A 21,704-nucleotide genomic window follows, 5' to 3' on the forward strand; every position below is an offset into this window, starting at 1 on the left:
AAAAGGTAAAACAGCGGCGAGAGAACGTGACAGTGAACAGGCTGAAGAGACAGACAGCACTACTGCCAGTGATGGCCAGCCTGAAAAGAGTCCCGGTGGGATTGAGGGGAAAGAGACCATCCTAGAGAGGGAGGAGTCGGCCTCTGAACAGCACACAGCACAGGGAGAGTCATCAGACCAAAGAACTGAAACCCCCTCACCTGACACATATGTGGACTGAGCCCTGTGCAAATTTTATTTTATATCATGTCTGCCTTTGCCTTGCACGTCATATTATGTACAAAAGAATGAATTATGAACAAATGTTAAAAAAAAAGGAAAAAAAAAAAGAGTAATTCAATACATATACTTGTTAATAATTATTAAAAAGTGAATACTGTTGTGTCATTAAGAGTCTGGAGCTTATTGGTTTTATACACAATGTGGGTGAAAATATATTCGTTTTTTTATTTTTTAACAACAGCTAACAACCCCCGTGATTGTTATTTTTAAATATAAACCTGCTGCTACTGTGGTTTTCCATAGAATACAGACTTTGTGAGCAGAAGAGCCCACACACTTTTGAGTCACTGCTGCATGTGTGTATGTAGTGTGTATACATGCACACTCCTCAGTAACACCGCATTCCTCCCCTTACTGAGCATAGAGCTGCAGGGTTTGGCTGATGGAGACAGTGAGAGCAGGACAGCCATCTGTGATAGTGTGGTGAGCTGAAAAGGGAAGGAACAGAGAAAGGATTATCTGGGAAGGAAACAGCTCCACACGTGATGAGGAAGGTGTGAAGAAACGCCAAGCCTGTTTGGAATAAGGAAAAAGCAAAAACAAAAAACAAGGATCTCAGACTCATGTTCTGGTTCAGAGTTGACCGGCTTCATCAGAGGAAAAAAAATCTAAACGAACCACCTCGTCCAATATCGTGTAAAACAAAACATTAGCAGGTTTATTACAGTATATGTGATTTTAAGTGCACTTGCACAGAGCGCACACTGCTTTAGTTCAGTTTTTGCTGACGGATAAACAACATGAAACAAATAGCTAGAATCTAAACTCTTTTATTACATGAAAATATTGGCAATAAGCACTTAATGTACAATTTGAAAACGGATCACAAATAAGCAAATGAAACCACCACATAATACAGTAAATAACTTTTTAGTAAAAACAAAGATGAGTCGCTATGTTGTTTAAGAAGGATAGATGGACTTTAGAAAAATATATCCATATGTGAAATTGTAAAGATCTTAAATCCAGAATACGGAAAAATTTCAATCAAACCTGACCACAGCTGCCAAACCGAAACATTCCAGCTGCAGCCAACTTCAATGTTTGAGCACTTTTTACACAGTCCACACTCTCACCAAGGCTAAAGGAGAAAATGAAGGCTTTGTATCATTAGGTGACAGAAAGGAGTATAAAAATTTATAAAGGATAGGATTTATTAAAGACCAGTCTACGTTATGCAAATCGAATCATGCTAACGGGTCATTGTTTGTGTTTTCCATGTTAAATGTTTTTCTTATCATGAAATGTTCCATGAAACAAATCCCTCACTTTGACAGATTACCTGAGACAAACTGCTACAACACAACAGCAGCTGAACCTGCTGTTTACTCTAGTACTGCGATTACACACGATTGAGCGATCTATTGAACAACACTCCATCTGCTTTGCTGCCTCCACTCATTGTTGCTGATGGATTACTAGCACAAGACGTGACTTCGCCGGATCAATAGCAGTGCTTGCATTGGGACTGAAGAAGCTTTTTATTTGTAACGGCAGTAAGTTATAAATTATTTTACCTTTACATCACCCTTGTTGCGTTAGGAGGATTTAATTGCATAAATGCTTTTCAGGACAAAACAGACAGCTTACAGTAGGTAAATCCTACAATACATTTATATCAGCTTTAAAATCTCTTTGGTGGAAAGCCAAAAAATGAATGGCAACATGTAAATTCACATAGACAAAATGTTTAGTTATTTGGGTTGTTTAGACTCACATGTTAAATATTACCAGTTGAATACATGCTCACCATTCAGTTTATTAGCAATATCTGTCAATCACACGGAAAGTGTGCGGAAAGTGTGATCTCTGCAACCATGGGATGGGCGTTGTTCCCAAAGTAGCAAGTTTGAGAAACTCAAACTTCTGATTTGGAATTTTCACACAAACTTTTAGAATTTTCAAAAGAATGGTGCAAAACATCATGTAAGTCTGCAATACATTGTTAAGAGAGATCAGGCCATCGTCTATAAGTCTATTTAATCTACAGTAACTCTAATAATTACTCTTTAAAACTGTGATGAGCAGAAAAGCATCTCAACATATAGGCATCAAACCTTAAGGTGGACGAGCAACAACGGCAGACCACACCAGGTTTCACCTATGTTAGCCAATAACAAGAATCTGAGGCCGTCATGAGCACGACTGTTTTTTCTCTCAGCTTGAGTTAACCCTAAAATAACAGATTTTCTCCCCAATTCTTAGGGGTGTCTTGATCATCACCTGAAGCTGGTAGAATCTGTTACACATCTGCATAACTTTATGCTCTGCAGTGCTGCCACATGATTGGCTGATTAGATAAATGCATGAACATGTACATGCTTAGGTGTTCCTAATAAAGTGCTTCATGAGTGTAAAACATCTGTGTTAAAAATATTTTTAAAAATATGACATTTTAAAATTAATAAACATGTAACAATTTAACTGCAAAAAAAAGACTGCTGGAGTGCTCTATATACAAAAAAGAAAGCTCCATTAAATTATTACAATTCTCTGGTAAAAAAAAAAAGTATAAAAGTTTAAATTAATTTTTAGACTAGAGATGCACTGATTGCAATTTTCTTGGTCGATACTGATTTCCGATATTTTTTTTGACCAGTCTGACCTGACGATACTGATCCTGGCTGATTTTGTTTTTCTTCTAAGACTTATAATTTACAACATACTTTTAGTTTTTCTTTTTCACAGAAAACTAAATCAGTTGTATGTTTATAATAAAGCAAGGACTATATTTTCCTTAGGTTACTGATCAGAGATTTTCAGAAAAAAAATCCGACTGACAATAAGAAATTCTGCCAGGTGCATCTTTTTGAAGTGTTGTACCATTAGGGGGCAGGAATAAAGTGCAGATGCCCATGATTGGCCAGTGGCACTATAACTGTTGTGAAAGTGCACCGCTCCCCACTGAGATCACGGGCAATCAGCTCCCTAGAGTCCTGGCCAAATAGCTGTAGCAGGATTTGCACTGTCAATCTCCAAAGTATCGAGCAAATGCATTATGATGCGTCCTGTCCGAGAGTGATCGGTCGGTCACCAGATATAAAAGATCAACTAAAAACTGTCCAATTCTGGTCACTGGCTGATGGATCTTCAGATTGAACACCGGAACAGTGGAAACAGTTAAAATGGACTTCAGTGGGTTTAACCTGATTCGTATCTGTGCTAACTGAAATAACATTACATTAAAACTATGATTAATATATGTACACAACTGTAAAGCCCAGCGACACTACCTCAGAAAGTAGAAGCATTTCAGAATCTTTTGAGATCCTAAACACAAGGAAAGTAAGATTTTATTTAAAGAACCGTTTGCAACCATTTGCAGCTTTTTTCCTTAAGTGTGTGACAGCCTACTTTTTACACAAGCTCAGGTGCAAGCCATTTCCGTAGTGTATAAAGGACAGCTCTGAATATATATATTTAAAAAAAGGCTGTTCCAAACCATACTGTCCTCCTGAAACCTTTTTAGAGAAAAAAACAGCACATGAAAATAAATGTTGTTTGGACAGGTGGAAAATAAGGCCTCAGTGTTTTTGCATATAACATCCAGGGGAAGTGAAAGAAGTCCACAGCTCTCAGTGTCCTCAGTGGCTCAGTGCTACAGCGTGGCCAGCACTCTGAGGAAAGAGATGACAAGAACGAAGAAAGACTGTCCTACTCCAAACACAAAAGCCTCCAACGAGATCATCCTCTTCCCTGCTGCCATATAGACCCCCGCTATGGCAGCACCTGGAACAAGCCAAAAAAAAAAACCTCCATCACATAATGTACAGCAAAACTAAATGGCTAAAGTGGCTCATTGATTAAACTACAGATTTATAAACTGCTTGCAAAAGCATTTGCCCAAAGAAATACAGAATGCATCAAGAAAAGTGTTTAGATGAAGATTTGTATCCTGTAAGAGCACATAAGCTTCGGTACACTTGTGTATAAGGACACAAACACTTATGCGAACCTTAAACTTTGATGTAAATGCAAAACCTCAAGCTTCAAATCCTATACTATGCATGGGGTTAGCGTAGGACAGAGTAAATTATTCATTTACTTAAAACAAAGATACTGTATAAAAGCGCTTGTTTTTTTTTTCCACTGACGATAAGCTGAGGTACGTACTAGTGAGCACGCCTCCCAACAGAGGACCTATGATGGCCATGAGCATGATGGCAAGAGGAAAGAAGCGTGCTATCTTATGTCCCCGGAGAGTGGCGAGGGCCAGTAAAGCTGCGGGAAGGTGAAACACCAACGAGGACACTCCGGCCCACAGGAACACGCCATACCACATCTCTGAGAACAAGCAGAAAAAATAAGATCATTATGTAATAACAATAAAGACAACTAATTCATCATTCAAAGGGAAATGTAAGAGATTTTAACAGCATCTAATAACCACTTGGCATAATGATCGCGTCTTTTCATTGATACACATGCTATAAGCACCTGTGGTGTTGACTGATAATTATACAAGTCAAGTAGCTTGGGTAAGATGATTACTTCTCAGCTTGAACATATTATTATCTAAAATAAAATACTAGCAAACACATCCACACGGCAACGTTTCCTAAACATCTTCTGTAAATGCTGAAAAGCATCAGAGCTTCTACATTACATAGGGATAATTATTACAGAAATAAATCAAGAATACAAAATTGGAATCATCACTAAAATTAAACAAGATTTTCGATTTTAGACAACTCAAATTGTAACAATGAAGCAGGAGTTAACTAATAAGTTAAAAAAGATTTATTTTGGTTATTATGCTCTAAGCAGATCACTTTTAAACTGCTCACGTTGCTGTTTTAGACAAACACACACAATGTAAAATCCTGCTAAAAAAAAAAAGCTGCATTTATTCCGACTCCGAATGACTCCAAGGAAAGAAGTTCAGGCTGATATATTCTTGTCTTTATTCTGATGAACCAAATGAAGATGTGATTTACAATCAGTCTCAAATCGGATTCCTAAAAGACATGTCTTAGTCTGGTTACTCTAAATCAGACTTCAAATTGTCCATTACAATTACTTGCAACTCCACATGATCATATTGCATGAGACATGGATTCAGGGTTGAAAAACAAGCGCCAGTGCGCTTTTTCCCCTAAGTATGTAAAAGCCATGTCCTTAAATTTTCCGTGCAGGTGGATTAACAGTGTTTTCAGATAGACCGTCTGGCTTAACTGCAGTATGGAGAGGGTGAACAATAACCTCTGGACAGAGGATGAAGTGAAACGTCTGCTAACACTTTAGAGGATGCATTAATACAGGCAAAGCTGGAGAGAATGTATTGAAACAAGGCCATATGAGTAAATACTGTGCTACATTCGAGCCTACAATGTTGTTACCACAGCAACCTATGCACATAGGTCGACAATGTGCCAGATTTGAGCTGCCAGTATAAACTAAGCTGAATCTGGTCTGGTTCCTAGGCAAATCACTTTCATACAACAGTGTGGAGGGTCGTGAACCTTTCTGGGGAATACGTTGTTTTCATGTGGTTTAGCATGTTTTAAGTTTTCACAGCTTGTGTGATGATGTACAGCAGGGAAAATAATTATTTGATCCCCTGCAGATTTGCCCACTTACAAAGAAATGAAGTGTCTTTGAATTGAAGTGAAATTTTTTTTTTCCCTTTTTTTTTTGTTTCTTGTACAGGTTGTCCCCTATTGATGAACGAGTTTTCGTTCCAGGAGCATGTTCGTAAGTCGGATTTGTTCATAAAGTGGGTATACCTTTGACACAAATATACAATATAAACCATACCAATCCACTTGACTAAATATGTCCCCTTTACCAATACACACAAACACACACTTTTGTACAATACACATGAGCTACTCTAGCGATATGTTTGCAACTACAAATGTATCTGCGGAAATTCGTAACTCGTGTTGAGTACTACCTGTAAGTAGGGGACTACCTGTAATTGGTCACCAGGTTTGCACAAAGAGCTCCATTTTGATCTCATCTGCCCACAGCACTTTCTGCCAATTCTTCTCTGATCATTGGCAAACTTTAGACGGGCGTGACGGACAAGTGCCTTCTTGAGGAGGGGGCCTTGCATGGTCAACTGCCTTGAGATCGTTCATAAGCTCCTCCCGTGTAGTTCTGGACTGATCCCTCACTTTTCTCATAATCATCCTTAGCCCATCAGGCAAAATCTTGCATGGAGCTCCAGACCGAGGGTGATTGATAGTTATTTTGTATTTCTTCCATTAGCAAATAATCACTACAACAGTTGTCTCCTTGTCACCAAGATTCTTACTGACAGCCTTGTAGTCCAATCCTTGTGCAGGTCCACAATCTTGTTCTCGACATTCTTTAACAGCTCTTTGGTCTTGCCCATGGTGGTGAGGTTTAAATGGAAGATAAAGATTCTGTGGATAGGGAGCTTTTATACACATAACGGACTGTTTTTAGGCGCACCTTCTTAAATTAATCTGTGTACCACATAAGTACCTGATTACCAATCTGTGGAAGCCAGAATTATTGTTGGGGACCCATATACTTATTCTCCTTACTGAAAGACAATAAAATTTATAAGATTAACATAATAGTTTTTTTTCTAGATTTATTATTGATATTCTGTCTCCATCCCTTAAAATGAATTTATGATAAAAAATGTATAGACCCTTCATTACTTGTAAGTGGGCAAACGTACAAAAGCTACAGTGGATCGAATAATTATTTTCCCCACAGTTGAAATTACTGAAATAAGGTCCAGATTATTTACTCATATTATGCTAACATATCTGATTACACATTTTGTGTGCGAGTGCTGCAATTTAAATATCAGCATACATTACCAGACTTTAGCACTCATAAATAACCTAACCCACAAGGTTACCTACAAATCTGTGGATGGAAATGCTTTCATGACCCATTTGTTTTTGCTGCAGTTGTGTGCAGCCTCAGGTTTGGTTTGACAAAAACATATTTCGTCCGCCTAAATACAGTAAATTCTGTAGTGCTCAGAACCACAGGTTGCTTTCTTCTCAGAATGTGCTGACGGTTATTTGTGACCTGAATGTCACGGTCTTCTCCTTGAGACAGAACATGTGTGTCAAAAGATGTAGAGCGTTCTAACTCTGTAGTTTGTATAAAGGGTGCTGATTGTTAGCGGCTTGTGGATGCTGCCTAGACATACACGGTCTACCATAACCCAAGGTAGCTCCTGAGCAACGCTTGTGGGAAGCATGTGGGTCAATGTGTGGGATAAGGTTCATGATGGGAGAGCCACACTGCAGGTTAGGACCTCATTAAATTCTATTAGGTTTGGTCGAAGGGTGCAAACGTGCAACTTGGCATCATAGTCGCTGAACCTTTAAAGCACTCTCTCATGATGAAAGAATCACCTACACTTTGGTCACTGAAAACTTTATAGGGGTTTGCACAAACTTGTGATCTATTGTTTTGTTTATCCAGACAAAAAAAAAATGTTGTTTTGTTAACCCAGTTTCATTGCTTTGCTGGATAAGCTTTTACAAGACAGAATAGGACAGGATCAGATCGCAGTGAGGTTTCCTCTTCTTCACCATTTTCAGGGTCTGTCTCTTTTATCCTGGGCTGTATGGTATTTTTCACTTTGCTTCCAGAACACAGAACAAGTTTTTTTTTTTTTTTGACAATATGTATTGAACAACATTTAAAGCACACGTTACGATCTTTCAAAGACATCTTACAACTTCAATGGATTTTACTCAACACACAGACAGCATTTACCTAGAGGATGTGCTTTTCTATGAACGAAACACACACTTCAGATTTTTCAGGGAGCCCACCAAAATCAACAATAGCTTTAAATAATATTTCTGCTTTGTTGACATAGTTCTCTTATTGTTTGCTCGCTTTCTGTTTTCTTGGTCCCGACAGCTATGCCTGTGCGAGAGATGCCAAAGAAACTTACAAAAACAGGTTTTTGAAGCTTACAAAACAGGCACAATGTCACCACTTGTAGGATGCACCCACTGACGTCCACTAGACCCGTACATGAAATGGGACGCCTGGGTTGCCATCTCTTGCTGTGTCAAGTAAAAAGTTAGGCTGGGAAAATGTGCACTGCTCAAGGCCACACCAGCCCTCGTGCTGTGTTAAGATTTTCTACCCAAACCAATGCATCAAGTTGCATATGAAAGAAAGCCCACTCAGTTTATGTCAGTAGGACTGCAGATGATTCATAGGAGTCTCTGCAGAACTTTTCAATGCATTTTTGCCTGGGATGAGGGTTGTGGAATTTGGCCTGCAACTACTTGCATAGTACTTGTGTTCCAAGTGAAAAACTTCTAACGACCAAGATCTATGGTAATGTACTTATATGGACTTTGTATTGTTTTTGAATGTATGATTTTTTTATGGACTTATTTGATTAGACTATTTTGAGACATCTGTGAGAATGAGAAGTGCAAAGTAGGCAACCAGATGTTTATTATCAAAGTATTTCCAATGCTCACTAAAAACTTTCCTCAAGGTTGATCATCTAGAATAATTTTCGGCGCATTATGTCATGGACATGACCCACAATCATCCTTGTGGAGCCAGGTAACATCAGCATTATATTATTATCTGTGCTTTTGCTGTGGTAAGCTGTGGAGGTCTCCTAGGTCTGTGATCTGAATTCAGATCATCATCTACATGTTGCCTACTGCCTCTGACGAGTACTGCAGTTCAATATTTTTTTTAAATCAGCGAATTCAAGTTTGATCTTCTACCACATGTGCTGAGCCACATGCTTGCTCAAGTCTGTCCTATGGCATCCTGCTTCTGCACGGCTGATGTGTATTGTGTTTATCTGTTTATCATGTCACTGACTCTTTGCTAAGTTCCACCTACAAGTCCAAACCTCCAGATGCGCTTGCAGACTCTGTGGTTCTAAGATTTGTTATTAAGCTAAAGTAAGCTTGCTGCATAAATTGACAACATGAAAGATATCTTACAAAATCATTCATGCCTGAGATGCTGTTATAGACGTATAGAGATATTGCATAAGCTCCCATTCTGCTAGTATTATGGGACAATCTGATTATTTTGATTCATACGCACTTCCACAATTTTCTTTTACATTTTGGAAAGATGCTTTGCGACAATGACCATAGTTAAAAGTGCTATAAAAATAAAATCTAATTAAATTGAAGATTTGTGGCCAGATGAGGTGATTGGGAAGCAACATAAACCTGGAAAGCCTGGTTTAGCTTCAGGTTCGAGGTGTGAAGCTTGAACACTGCAGCTATAGCTCAGCTATCTTTTTATTTTGACATTTTTATCATATAACGGAACTTCTGTCTCTTGTGCTTGGGCTTGATCAATAAAACTGTTCAGTGCATTGTCTGTCTTTCAAAGGCAGAGGAATCCAAATTTAACTTACAACTACATTTTTCACTTATTTAATTAACAGCACTTGAAGTGCTTGAGCTTCTGCAATGGTTGCAGCAGTCTCTTTTATTTCTACTTAAGCATCTCTATAGATGCCTCTCGCTTGGCTTTTTTCTATATTTAGGTTAATTTCCTTTTCGGTGAAGAAAAGCTGCTTCTGCCCTGGCTGCAGTAGATTCGCTCGGTGGTAAACTGTGGTTTATGGCACAAACTGTTGGTCTTTGCTTAGACACTGCTCTGATGGTCATCCATTGGTTGTATATGACCATGTTATTGGAATGGGTCAGAGTGCACCGTGATATTTCAGCCATCAGAAAGCTGTAGTTTCACTGTTCTGCCCTTGGTGCATATTCTCCATGAAACTTGGCAGCCAAATAAACTCTTTGCCTTCCTTAAAATGTTTACTATAATTTTAAGGAAGGCACAATGCTACCAACAGGATATGACGTATGTAGATTTCACTGCTAATTTAACTTGATTGTAACAAAGGCATCAGGTCTCCAAACTGTGCAGAATGACATCCTGATAACCGGTTACATGATATCACTTCCAGCTACTTATTTCCTGTGCTCGTGAAACATATGAACTTACAAATGGAAACACATCTTCTAACACGTCTCATTTTATTGCAACAAAACACAAACAGTTCAGAACATATATATTTATTCGCATCACTACATAACTTGATATACCTACCTACACACACACACACGCACACACAGAAGGGCAGTGTGTGCTAGATGCTTCTTTACGGTTCTCTTTGAGCTTTATAATGTAAATGTAACGAAAAAATTAAGAATTAGTCTACAAGGACTAAACACCTGATCACGTGACAAAGAACTTGGAAAGAAACAGAGCCGAGATGAATCTCTGTGAATAGGCAACCTCGACCAATCAATATATCTATATTCTGTTTTCGTATTCTGGCAGAGAAGTGCAGATCTGATGCCCCAGTATGCTCGAGTGAGAGGAGAAACTCGACATGTGCCCTGACAGAAAACAAGACATGTACAGTACAAGGTCCACTATACTATACTTGCTGAAAGTGCAGTGTACAAGTATAAATGTCTGGCAGGTTATAAAGTCCTCACCGCAGCGGAAAAGTTAATAGTGTACATAATCTCATAATATTAGCAATAATTATCACTAAAAGTTTTATGCAATGGTGCTTAATAAACCTCTATTGTAACTAGAAGCTGAATTTCATCCATCAGCTATATAGTGCCAAGCGCATGCTATACAATTCACAACATCACTCACACTACACACAAGATCACTGGAAGTTTCTTGTTTTGTAGATGTAGAGGTGTGCACACTCAACAAGTGATCACAGACTAGGCTTACATGCTACACCGTCTTTCACCTGGACAGATTCCTGGTGCAGTCTGCCTGATCTTGCTAACTTACCAAACTAAACATAGCAGATCTTCATCATGTTTTTCTGCTCTAGTTAGAGTGCAAACAAGAAATAAAACAACATGTTAAGGAAGGATCTGTTGAGGTGGTGAGATTGGATTGTTTCTGTATGGCAGGGGTCTCCAAATCCAGTCCTGGAAAGCCAGTGTCCAACACAGTTTGGTGATTCTTCTTCTCAAACACAGCTGATTTAACTAATCTGTTAATTACTAGGTTCTGTGGGTGTGTTTAGGTGTTGGTGAATTACAAACTGTAATGGTCACTGGCCCTCCAGGACTCAATTCGGAGATCCCTGCTGTATGGCAGGGAAATGTCCATTCTGTCCATGTCAGGCATTATTTTGTGCTAGCTTGGATTTTCTGCTTTCCCATCAGAAAATGCTGTGTATGACACGGTTGATTACAGAGTGGCTCATAACTCAAGATTCAATCTTAAGCATATTTAAACATGCCTGAAAGAATAACGCAAATGGGAAAAATTACAGGTAAAGGAAAATCCGGGCCAGCTCCCATTGTGCGAGTTCTGCTTAAAGTCTGTTTGTGCAGAAACATGTACACTCTCTTAATGGACAAAAAGCTTAAATTTATGGACAATAATTATATAAAAACAACTTTTTGATCAGCAAGTAAGATCATAATGTCTTTCTTTGCTGAGGTTACAAGCATTTATTATTAATTATTTAATGAGTTTAGAAGAGGCAGACAGACAAAACCTTACAGGAGAATATAAAACTTGATCAGTGCTTGGTCGCTGCTCACTGCTTACTTTTAATTGTTTTAGAATTTGTGAAAAGTACATTTAAAAGAGGTTATGTTGAGCTTTAGATGTAAAACTGCCTGTTTAGCTATGGGTGTTAATGTTAAACCTAAAACAGGAACAATAACACCACGGGATGATATAGATGACTAGACAGTCTTGCTGTGGGTTTGTGTGACTGGAGGTCTGAGCTCTAAATCTAAGTTAAATATGACTTAAATAAAAATTTTACTCACATTTTATTCACTCATCGCACGTGAGATTTATTTTTGTTATTCATGACAAACGCCAGAAACACACCCTGTACGCGCTCATCTGCTGCTAACACAACTAGCCTGCTAGCTTACCCAAGCAAGCACATCACAACATCAACCTGCTGTCTTCCTCGTTTAAAGAACACTTGCTGTACATGTTTGTTATTTATCCACAAACACACATGACAGAACACAGCGCGTCCTCACCTGAGAAGTCGCACAGAGACGTGTCGTTCCTCCCACAGGTACCATTCTTCCTCGGGACCAAATTTAAACTCAGTATTTGTTTCACAAATCCTACTTCGTTATACTCTGGATCCTGCATTTCTCACAACCCGGACAGTGCGACCAGAAGTCAAAGACCTCCAGCGTCCAAATACCACCATGAGAAACCCGAGCACAGCGCACTTTTAGCATAAACCATTAGCAAGAATGCTAACCTGACGTTAGCTCCTGTCCGCTCGCGACTATTTTCATGCACTTCCGCTGACGTCACTCGCTTTGTTTATCCACGTGACCTGAAACGCATCGTCGCAAATATAAATTCCATAAACACCAGCATACTGTGATATCCATATTATGTAAAAGCCACCGAAACATACACGTGCAGCTTCTATAATGTAGAAAATAGCACATGTGGTTATTATTCTCTGTATATGAACAAGGGTAAGAGAAACTTTGTCCCTCTGTGCGTGCGGTTGGACAGCGCCGCGTGAACCGGAAGTGGACAAGTGTTGATCTGTAATGCAGGTGGATAGTCCTACTCGATCATCTAGAGGGGAAGACCATGGAAGACTAAACTGCCAATATATATATATATATATATATATATATATATATATTCCATTATTGGATAGACCCTCACACTGGTTAAAAGGTTACTAACTAAGTAGCATCTGTCAAACACTGTTGGGGGTCTGATTAACCTAAATATCTAAGAAATACAGTTAAACCTTGGATTGCACGCATAATTGGCTTTTGGAATCTCTCAGTGCTTGTATAGCAAAGCATTTGTATATCAATTTCCCCATAAGAAATAATGGAAATTCTGATGATTTGTTTCACAACCCAAAAATATTTATATAAAAATAATGAATACAAAATATATGGTAAAAATAAAATGAATTAACCTGCACTTTACCTTTAAGAAGAATCCTGTGTGAAGGCGAGAGGAGAGGAGGAAGGAGGTGGCTACTGTGTAGAGCGACTTTCACAAACACACACACTAACGGAAACTGCTTTGTCTTTGTCTTTAACAAGGAACCTCTCTAACGACACTCACGCACACACACTAACAGTATTACTGCTTTCTGACAGAAAAGGAGAGACTCTAGATCTTTTACAATGAACCTCTCTAATGACACTTGCTTTTGCACTATGTGCACGCACACACATGTGGTCATAATGTTATAATAAACAGTACACGCGCACACGGATGATGACTATATAAGTGACGTGCTTGCACTGAGACTAAGCATGGGAGACTATTATCCATGATGCTGTACCGCGCGAGAGAGAAGAACCATTGGCTCAGTTGTGATCACATAATGCTCGACAGACAAAGCGTATACGTTTATTAAATTAAAATTTATTGCTTGTCTTGCAAAATGCTCACAGACCAAGTGAGCTGTGCTTTATACAGACTATTCTATATTAATAAAAAAAATAAAAAATATTACAATTTGATATCTATACTGTAAAAAAACACATGTATATTTTACTGAATTAATGTAATGCTATTTTTAACCTCCATGATAATGTTGGGTAATGTTCTCACTTGTAACAGACTACCTTATATTTTGTACATACATTAGCAACACAGAGCCGTGGTTTTAGAAACAAAAAGCATTAATGGGACACTTAAACAGAGGTTTTCTTTAGTATGAAGCATCAAAGTGACAAGTCCAATCAACTCTTTAAAAATTATTTCTCACTGATTTCAGCCCAGTGTCTATGGTCTGATGTGTTATCTGCTTCCCACTCACAACTATTTAAATAGTCACTAGTCGCCTTGCACCTCCAGGGTTCGATTCCCCCGGCCAGGCTTGATTCCCGTCTCTGTGTGCATGGAGTTTGCATGTTCCCCCCGTGCTTGGTGGGTTTCCTGCGAGTACTCCGGTTTTCTCCCACAGTCCATATTGTAGATTATGTAATGTAGATTAGGCTAATTGGTGTTTCCAAATTACCCCTACTGTGTGAATGAGGCAGTGAGTGTGTGTATGTGTGTGTGCCCTGCGATGGATTGGCACCCCCTCCAGGGTGAACCCCGCCTCGTGCCCTAAGCCTCCAGGGATAGGCTCCAGGTCCCCGCGACCCTGAATTAGTGATGGGTCGTTCATGAACGATTCGTTCTTTTTGAACAAATGTTTAACATAAACGAGTAGTCTCGGAGAGTGATTCATTCATTTTCTATTGGGCGTGCACGCGCAAAACATCACAAGACCTCCATATGTTATTACAGGAAACAGAAATGAGTAGTTACCGTTGAGTCCTTTGTCACGTGACTCCCATAGACGCTATGCGGTGCAATAGATTCAAAAGAACGAACGACTCAGATTGGAAGAAATAAAAGGTGAGCTACTCATTCTTTTTATTATAATATGTCCTTAGCGGCATTGTAATATTTTCATTACTGGAACTATAGCCAAATTTTGTGTATGTAGACGTATTGGGTTTTTTTTTATTTATTGAAAATGCAACATTCTATTTTATTTCTGATCAAAAGAACGAAATGAACTAAATGGCTCAAAAAAAGATTATGTTCATATTGATGAACGAGATTCAAAGAACCGAGTCACTAAAATGATTCAAACTTCCCATCACTACCCTGAATACAGGATTAAGCGGTATAGACGATGAGTGAGTGAACCCATGGTACTCTGTAATGTAGCGGCCCTCTATATTCCATTCCAGTAGGTGGCGGTAATGCACCATGACGTTGGTTGACAACCTCCATTAGGTCGAGGAAGAAATCCGCTTCCTTTTTCCTTTGCTATTCTTATTGTGTGTGAATTTTATAAAAGTTTGTGGCGCCGGTGCTCCGAGTCCGCTGAAAGCGCGTTCAAAACATTTACAGCGTTTATTTAGTGCATGTTTTGTATTAGAAATACAGCAGGTGTTGATTTTTTGATAAGTTATTTACTAACACGGTGAATAACTGTGGGTAAGGATGATGAATTATTCGGACTACGACTCTGAGGATTACTCCTCTAATGAAGATGAAGACTATGTTCCCTCTGGTGAGAGATTTGTGATGTTAGTTGTCATGTTCAGCCTGCAGAATAACGTTATTTAGCTAGATGGTTCATCTCCAGGTCTTAAATAGCAGTGTATATCCTTCTCCTATGATCAGCAATGCGTTTCTGCTCCCAGTACTGCCACTCACTGAATTACCATCAACACACACACACACACACACACACACACACTGTTGAGTGTAGACTCTAGAGAGTTTTATACATGAGAATCCCACATGATCATCATTTTCCAAAATATTCGAACCAGCCCATTTGGCACCAACAACCACGCTAAAGTCTCTGAGATCCCATTCTCATGCGTGATGTCCTCTACCTAACAATGAACATCACAACAGCACAGCGATGATGGGTTCAGAGGCATGAGGGCGCAGCCCAAGTGCCGAAGACATCACAGCCATGCTAATAACCAGCACAACATTGAGTGTAATACTGCTTTTATAACAGTTCCACAAACATTTTATTATGATTTGTTTCCTTATTTAACTGGTTGTTTTGCTCCGATACATATCCCTTCCTCGAGTGGCGGAGTAGGTGAACGACAGTCAGTGTAGTTTCTTTGAGCTTGTTTTTTTCCAAGGCAGAATGATTGCACTGCTAACATCCTTAATAGAAGAAAACCATAATAAGATTGTTTTTTCCATATACACAGGGTCAAAATTATATAGACAGGGTGGAAAAATATACATACATTGCCTTAGATTGGGGGTCTCCAAATCCAGTCCTGGAGGGCCAGTGTCCAATGCAGTTTGGTGATTCTTCTTCTCAAACACAGCTAATTTAACAAATCTGTTAATTACTAGGTTCAGTGGGTGTGTTTAAGTGTGCTGGTCACTGGCCCTCCAGGACTGGATTTGGAGACCCCTTCCTTAGATTATTAATTCAGGAGTGATGAAAGTCCTGAAATGTCTTTGAATATGCTATGCCCAATACTTTTAACTTCCTGTTCCAAAAATAATTTTGTCTGACTAAAGCTTGTAGCTTCATTGTATCCAAATAAAATGGGTTTGTTTGACAGCACAGATTAACCAACAGATGGCACAATGGGAAAGTCCAAGGAGCTCAGTGCAGACCTAAGAAATAAGATGGTAGATTTACATAAGTCATGTCTCGGTGAGCCATTTCTATACATCTGTAGATACCAAGATCAGTTCACACAACTGAGTGTAAGTAGAAGCTGTTGGGAGGTATAGCCACTTTCAAGGTCTGGCGGACACAAACTGAAAGAAATTTGATTTGATGGTCCAAAATCACTAAGGCATGAACTGGAAGCTGCATGAACACAAGTTTCACCTTCCACAGTCGAGCCAGGTTTGCATCACCTTGGACTGAAAGGCAACAATCAACAACAATCAACACCTTCAAGTTTAACTAAATTTTGCAACTGAACACATGGACAAAGCTTACTAGAGTAAATTAAGATGAGTCAAAAATCTTTGCAAATCCAATATTCCATTAAGGGGAATTTAAACTTCTGTGACTATACAGTGCCAGAATAAAGAATAAAGATGAGCTCGGTGTACACAATCGGTGTGTACAACTGTCTGTGCAAAACAATGTAAGAGCACAGCACTAGCTCAGATGATGCAGAACAGTGTTTTTAACAGTATTTAATCTTTAATTTAGGGCAAAATTTAAATACTGTTAAAACACTGTTCTGTATCATCGGACTAGTGCTGTGCTCTTACATTGTTTTAAGCAAATCTTTAGCACAGGATAATACAGTCTCTATGTCTGGACCATTTCTTATCTTTTTTTCTTTATTTTTGTCTGCTAACACAATATTGAATGAACTAGTTTATAAAGTCACCCCCTGCTTTTTACCTGACCGAATTTTGTTTGTGTTGTTGTGTGGATTAGATGACAACCTGAGTGAGGATGACTTGAATGAGTGTGAAAAGGAAGATGGCCTGGAAGCAGATGACCAAAGTGAAGCACAGACTAAGCAGATCAATAAGAAAAAGAAGTCAAATAAAGGCCTTTGTGCAAGGTAAAACAGTTTCTGCCCAAAGCTTTCTATATTCACATCTTGCTTGGAGATGAATATACTTGAAAATATATTTACAAGTGAAGTCAGGTCCATAACGTTTTTGAACAAAGTTTTCTGGCATATGGCCTCTGTACATTACTATATTGGATTTGAAATTAAACAAAGATTAGAGATGGGGACAAAATCGATTTAGTTATGTTCTTTTGTGTGGCAATTTATATATGGCCACCATGACTTTAAGCATTTTCCTTTTCAATTCATGTATGTTTACATTTACATTTAAGTGGTAAAGTGTTGCTGTTCCTCTAAAATCCTACTGGTGGTGCTCTAAACTATTCACACATTGGTATGCAGCACAGCATCCTGTGGTAGGAGCAACTCATTTGCTAAGTTTGTTTAGAATTGTATGCTAAAGGAATCACAATACACTACAGGTTTTTACAAAATTGTGGCAAAAACCATTCAGAAATTACAGCCATTTTCATTTTTAAGGGCCTCATAAGTAATGAACAAATTAACATCATTAGAAACCTAAAGCACCATAAGTCTGGAACCTTTGAAGATTAGATTAGATTTCACTTTATCACTGCGCATGTAAGTACAAGGCAATGAATTACAGTTGGCATCTAACCAGAAGTGCATTTTTACAGTGCAGAAAAATTTGTACATGTAAACAGTATACAGTGAGGGAGATAAATTACAATGAGTAGAAATGAGCAAATGATTATAGGTGGGCAATAAGTAAGGTATTGTATACCATGTAAATAATTTGCATATGCAAACAGTATACAGTGAGGTAAAATAGCTCAAATGAGTTCAAATGATTATAAGTCGGTAGAAAAAGGAAGGTATTGTGTGCTATGATAAAGAATTTGCATGTAACAGTATACAGATAAAGAGTTATGTACAATAAGTGCAATGATTTAGATGTATGCAATGAGAAAGATATATTATACCATGATAATTGTAATGTACACATATGGAAACTGTACACAGAAAGGGTTATATACAGAAAGGGCTATATACACTGAGTGCAATGGAGGAAGATGTATAGCATGATAAAATGATCTGCATGTTAAATATTCTCAGAGAATTATGTTAGGTTTATGTACAATGAGTGCAGTGGTTATAGATGAAGGAACTTATTGTTGATGAACAAATGCTGCATTTCCTCCCTCAAGATTCTTCGATAAGCCTTTACTGCAGTAGTCTTTGTGGGTCTTTATGCATTTTGTCGTGTCTTCGGTAAGTGAAAAGCATGCTCTATTGGGTTGAGAGAAGGTAACTGTAAGGAATATCCCATTTCTTTTATTTGGGTGTCGGGGTTGGGGTGGCAGATGGATGTAATTCCTGAAGGATTAATGCTACACTTTTGTCAATCTCCTTGAATTAAGCTGACAGTGGCTCACATATTGTTTCACTTCAAATGCAGTGTGGTGGTGTACTGAGGTCAAATGCCAAAAAAACAAAACAAAGAAAATTGTTGCTAAATTTATTGACATGACTGTTAATTTAATGTTAATAGTAGTAAGACACATTTCTTTTATAGGTAAACAATCAGAACAAATTATTTATGCAAGACAAAATAACAAACCCCAAACAGTTTAAACAACACAGAATAATGATACACAAAAAATTACTAGTGGTGTAACAGACCGTATGGATACAGATTAATTGAAAAGTTTAGCCATCATGTGTGCAATTCACTTTTACTCCCGCTGTATGCCATTATTTATTTTGGAAATTTTTAAAAATATTTTTGTTCTATCGAGCATGCACTTGTTGTGTGCTTACTGGGGTTGTCAGGTTACAATGTAAAAAAATTAAATAAAAGGGTGTGCTGAAAACCCGGCTACTCCAAAAAAAATCTTTAAACTGTACCTTAACTATTAATGCACACATCTTCTACTAAAATTAGGCTAATATTTATTACTAGCTGAGGACATATTCATCTTTCTGTTAGATTTTAAACTGCAAATGCACACTCTTGTGGTGTATATATTTATAGATGTGTGAGCACTCACTCTCACGCACTCATTCTTTATACCACATATCCTGTTCATAAGGGCTGTTTAAATTCAGAGGGCTACTAAATCTGGTAATTGTACTGAATCACCTGACGCTAAGTAGAAAAATCATCAAACTGTGCTGGAAATAGGCCTGGATTTGAACAGCCCTGCAGTTCATAAAATAGAATAAGAATAAAATATAGAAAAACTTAGCTATAGAAAAAAAATTAAGAACTAAATATATAATATATATATATAAATGTAGCTGGACAAAATATAGACAATATAGCTGGACAAATATGGACAATATGGAAACTGGTTTGGAAATTGATATAATTTAAATAGAAATGTCTCGGAAGAGTGGAATGTGCATGAATGTGAGATGTAATGAACATAAATGTGCAATGTGCAAAAGTATGCAAAATGAAATGAAATAGAAATGTCCAGGGTGAGTGCACATGTGCATGAATATTCAAATTTATAATGTCCAGAAATGTCTTGGGTGTGAGCATGCGCACACACACTGTGGGCAGTTTAAAAATGCAAGTTAGCTGCTATGTATATTTTTGTCTGAGAAAATCAGAGTACCTGGAGGAAGCCCCCCAAGCACGAAAACCAAACTATCACCCACACAGAACCAAAGGTGGGACTAGAACGCCTGACCCTGGAGATGCAAAGTCACCATACTGTCAGCTACAGAGCATTCATCTCCTCATACATTATCAATCATATTAATATATTTTAATTAGTTAAATCCTTAACGGCAATAATCAATTAATGATTAATCACTAGCATCCTTAGTTAGAATAAAGTTTATAATTAGCTTGCATGCATTCACTAGCTCTGTTAAGTCTAGTGAATGCATTATATCAATGATCACAGAATATCTTAACAAGACTGTTTTGAGCAGCTGCATAAATCATTATAAATTCCTCTACAGTATTTGGGATATTTAGCTTATTTATAGGCGTACATGTTAATTAGGTAAGGGCAAGTGTTTTTAGATTACTAATTGATCAATACTGTTTTATTACAGTAAATGAGTAATTACCTAAATATGTAGTTGTATATTTTGTAAAGAAAAAGGAAAAAAGGAGGATTGAAGCTGGAAGAAGGAGGCAAAGATGGCACAGACAACAAGAAAGAGGAAGAGCTGAAACGTCCTGATGAAGAGTCACTTCCGGAACCAGAATCCACTCAAGGCGGAGAGGAGAAGCAGAAGAAAAAGGCAGATGATCTTTGGGCTAGCTTTTTAAGTGATGTCGGCCCAAGACCAAAAGCTGTGGCCCCAGGCTCGCAACAGGTGAGTGATTCTAAAATATTCTGACAAAAGATATAATGGTCAGTAATCTTTTGCCGAAGAAAAAGTGTGAATGTTCTGTATTAGCATCATGAACAATTCATCAACCGTGATTGGGGGGAAAAAAACTATTAAAAAAACTGCTCGATAAGTGTAATGGTGTCTATTGCAGTGAAACCACTGCAAGTACTTAATTATCCTATCACCTCAGCTCTGGCTGGCATTTTTTACACTTGCTTAAGAAAAGGTCATGAGTTGGACAACAGGAAGCAATTGTATGGAAGCCAGTGGACAGAAGAGATGAGAAACTGAATACATGGATGCTTTGGACAATCGTGTGCATCCAACTTTGTGGTAACAGTTTGGGGAAGAACCACATACTGGAGTGATGGTGTCCGATCATTTGGCCATAATGTGTGGCATGTAAAGCATCATTAAAAAGATCTTTAGAACATTCATTTAAACTATAGGCACATGAGCTACAGCTTAATGATGTCTGAATTCTCAGAAATAGGGCCACGTAGTCTCGTCTTTTTATTATTTGGATTAGAGGAATGATTTTGATTGACAAGCAGTTTATTATAGCATGTTGTGCTTCCCTTTTTTAATTATAATTACAATTTATTTACAGTTTATATGATGCTTCTGCATGCCTTGCGTACAAAAACAATATTAGTAAAAAAATAGGGGAAATCTTTAAAAGTCCTGTTCTTACTTGCTTGTAGATCACAGAAGATTCAGACAAAGTTAGGAAGTCCAGCACAGAGTCTTCACACAAAGAACGGAAAGCTGCAGAGGCCTCCACAGTCACAATAACAAAGGTGTATGACTTTGCTGGAGAAGAAGTTCGGTAAGTCCTTCATGCAGCCCAGCCTCGCCGCCTGTGTTACTGATTTTAATCACCAGGTGGCAGCATGGTATAACCAGCAAATTGAAGCGAACAAAAGGACACTCCTTTTCATCATGCTGAAAGCAAGATACATGACAATATAGTCGAGCTGCTGGTGTTGGTTAGGATGTAGGCTTTTTGCTGAATGGTAATTATTTAACTGTGGCCAATTATCTTCAGCTCTTGAATCC

The 21,704-nt window shown here is 38.2% G+C and overlaps 3 protein-coding genes across 4 annotated transcripts in view; 2 read left to right on the forward strand and 1 right to left on the reverse strand.

The window, feature by feature from the left end:
* carmil2 (capping protein regulator and myosin 1 linker 2) overlaps nucleotides 1-387 on the forward strand; it is a 53,816-nt gene extending 53,429 nt beyond the window's left edge. For both annotated transcript variants that reach the window (XM_053500461.1, XM_053500462.1), the window contains one exon: nucleotides 6-387. In XM_053500461.1, coding sequence (XP_053356436.1) covers nucleotides 6-220 — 215 coding nt within the window. In that variant the 3' untranslated portion in view covers nucleotides 221-387. The remainder of the gene's footprint in view (nucleotides 1-5) is intronic.
* Nucleotides 388-3,031: 2,644 nt separating this feature from the next.
* Nucleotides 3,032-12,555, reverse strand: tmem170a (transmembrane protein 170A). Its single transcript, XM_053501066.1, has 3 exons — nucleotides 12,279-12,555; nucleotides 4,396-4,566; nucleotides 3,032-4,011 (listed from the first exon to the last, which is right to left on the reverse strand). Exons 1-3 carry the CDS (start codon nucleotides 12,394-12,396, stop codon nucleotides 3,881-3,883), a joined length of 420 nt encoding a protein of 139 aa, XP_053357041.1. The 5' UTR covers nucleotides 12,397-12,555; the 3' UTR covers nucleotides 3,032-3,880.
* A 2,488-nt stretch (nucleotides 12,556-15,043) lies between these two features.
* The window catches only part of cfdp1 (craniofacial development protein 1), a 33,874-nt gene continuing 27,213 nt past the window's right edge, over nucleotides 15,044-21,704 (forward strand). Inside the window, exons 1-4 of the mRNA XM_053501194.1 lie at nucleotides 15,044-15,310; nucleotides 17,186-17,315; nucleotides 20,405-20,627; nucleotides 21,350-21,474. Coding sequence (XP_053357169.1) covers nucleotides 15,241-15,310; nucleotides 17,186-17,315; nucleotides 20,405-20,627; nucleotides 21,350-21,474 — 548 coding nt within the window. The 5' untranslated portion in view covers nucleotides 15,044-15,240. The remainder of the gene's footprint in view (nucleotides 15,311-17,185; nucleotides 17,316-20,404; nucleotides 20,628-21,349; nucleotides 21,475-21,704) is intronic.

This window comes from Clarias gariepinus, chromosome 7 (assembly GCF_024256425.1).
Source record: "Clarias gariepinus isolate MV-2021 ecotype Netherlands chromosome 7, CGAR_prim_01v2, whole genome shotgun sequence".
NCBI classification, from domain to species: Eukaryota; Metazoa; Chordata; class Actinopteri; order Siluriformes; family Clariidae; genus Clarias; species Clarias gariepinus.